The sequence below is a fragment of the Amaranthus tricolor genome, chromosome 15 (assembly GCF_026212465.1).
Source record: "Amaranthus tricolor cultivar Red isolate AtriRed21 chromosome 15, ASM2621246v1, whole genome shotgun sequence".
Taxonomy (NCBI): domain Eukaryota; kingdom Viridiplantae; phylum Streptophyta; class Magnoliopsida; order Caryophyllales; family Amaranthaceae; genus Amaranthus; species Amaranthus tricolor.
The window spans coordinates 15770098-15772597 of record NC_080061.1 but is presented as its reverse complement, the minus strand read 5'-3'; the positions used below and the strand labels follow the sequence as shown (position 1 = coordinate 15772597).

The 2500-nt window shown below is 41.3% G+C and overlaps 1 protein-coding gene across 1 annotated transcript in view; it reads left to right on the top strand.

The window, feature by feature from the left end:
* The window catches only part of LOC130801082 (uncharacterized), a 732-nt gene extending 282 nt beyond the window's left edge, over window positions 1-450 (top strand). The window contains exon 1 of the mRNA XM_057664843.1: window positions 1-450. This exon is cut by the window's left edge and continues 282 nt beyond it. Within this exon, the coding sequence (XP_057520826.1) occupies window positions 1-450 (450 nt within the window).
* Window positions 451-2500: the final 2050 nt, after the last annotated feature.

The window sequence follows — 2500 nt, the reverse complement described above, 5'->3', positions numbered from 1 at the left end:
GAAGGGTGTATCAAAGATCACAATTTTGAGTGCTGCGTTGGGGTGATCTATGGGAATAATGATAGATTGAGTAGATTAGCTATGTTTGAGGAGCTCAAAGAGAAGGCGGAGATTATCAACAAACCACTACTTATACTTGGAGATTTCAATGTCACAATACACTCAGGGGAAAGAACAGGAACTATCTCATGTAGCCGCAGTATGAGGGATTTCTCGAAGTGGATAGACGAATTAAGGTTACTTGACATTCCACTACATGGGGTGAGATTTACATGGAGAAGAAATGATTCCAAAAGTAGACTAGACAGAGCTTTATGCAGTCATGAATGGTTGACAGCATTTCCGAATATGAACATGACGGGTCTAAGTAGAAGCTTCTCAGATCATAATCCTCTACTCTTAACGTTGGAAGTGTACAACGACTGGGGCCCGAAACCTTTCAGATGCTAGGATGCTTGGTTCCTACATCCAAAATTTAAAAAATTCATCATCAATGAATGGCGCAATGCTCCCAATGTCTCACTACACACAAAATTAAAGATCCTTAAGACCCCCCTCAGAACCTGGCGTAGGGAAAATTTTGATCACATGGAAAACAAAATTGCAGATCTTGAACAGGTGATACTCAACCTCGAAAGAAAAGGTGAACGGACACAGCTTGATAATATGGAAATAGCTAGACTCAATGCTGCAAATAGTGCTCTACACCAGTGGCTCATTAGAAGAGAGAGAATTTGGAGACAAAGAGCCCGAGCATATGGTTTCAACAAAAAAGATCACAACACGAAATTCTTTCATGCAGCAACAATGGTAAAAAAAGAAGAAGAAAGAAATCAACCAAATAAAAATCAATGGGAGGGAAATTGTTGGGATTCAAATCCTCAAACAAGAAGTCAGAAGTTTTTTTGTTAAACGCTTTACTCAGGAAGCGACCCCGAATTTTGATTTTAACATGGCAGATCATCCCAAAATCTCTGAAGCTCAGGCACATAATCTTGAATCAATACCGTCGAGAGAGGAAATCAAAAAGGCAGTATGGGCATGTGGAGTCGACAAGGCTCCAGGGTTCGATGGTTTCAACTTCAAATTCTTCAGGGAAATGTGGGAAGAAATCAAGGAGGAAATCTTTGAAACAATCACAAACTTCTTCAGGTTTGGTGGCTCGCTGCGACACTTGAACATCACATGGGTTACATTGATCCCGAAGGTTGAAAGCCCCACAGCCATAGAAGATTTCAGGCCAATCAGTATGGTTGGATCCATTTACAAAATCATTGCAAAAATTCTCGCATCCCGCCTTAAGGAAGTCATTGCACCCCTCATCGATGAATCACAGAGTGCTTTTGTCAGGAATAGACAAATCCTAGATGGTGTACTGATAGCTAATGAATCCATGCGATGGATGAAAAAAAACAAAATCCTAGGTACGCTGATTAAACTTGATTTTCAAACGGCCTATGATTCGGTCAACTGGGTTTTCTTAAGAAAGGTAATGGAAGAGCTAGGTTTTGGGCGAAGATGGATATCATGGATTTTGGAATGTGTTTCCTCGGCCTCGATGTCTGTTCTTTTGAACGGCTCCCCCCTTCGACCGTTCAAAATGGAAAAAGGGCTCAGACAAGGTGACCCAATATCCCCATATCTTTTCATTCTGGTGAGCGAAGCCTTAGTCTACTTTCTGAGAAAAGCACACGAAATGAATATGATAGAGGCAGTTAGCATTGGGAAGGCAAAGGTTAATCTAAAGCATCTCCAATTTGCTGATGACATTCTTATTTTTGCTCCGAAAAACCAGGTATGCATCACGAACTATTTTAGAATCCTGGATATTTTTGCTTTGATGTCAGGCCTGACTATTAATTATAATAAGTCAGCATTCATCCCATGGAGGTTAGATGACCAGTCTTGGGTCAGTGATCTTGCTAGTAGCGTGGGTTGTGGTTATACATGTACCCCATTCACTTATCTTGGTTTTCCCCTCGGTGTACACTATAGCAAATGCTCGGCATGGAAACCGGTCCTCCGGAACATAGAAAACAAGTTAGCATCGTGGAAAGCAAAGCTTTTATCCAGAGCTGGTAGATTAACCCTCATTAAAAGTGTGCTTAACAGTCTACCTGTTTATTTTATGAGTATGTTCAGAATGCCAAAAACAGTAGCTGCAAGGATTGTGAAACTTCAGAGAAGGTTTTTCTGGTGTGGAAGTCAGGGCGACTCGAAATGTTGTCCTATAGTCAAATGGTCTGAAATCGAGCTTCCGAAAGAGATGGGCGGCCTGGGTGTTGGGAACATTATGCATAAAAACCTCATTCTTCTTTTCAAATGGTGGTGGCGGTACTCGGAGTCTGATAACACATTGTGGAAGAAAATTCTCCAATCGGTTCATGATTTGAATGGGGCAAAAGCTTCCAGGGATACCTTCAGCAAAGTCAGGACAGGAACATGGGCTTCTTTGATGAATAACGATTCAGACACTGTCAAAATCAGATCCATCGTTGAA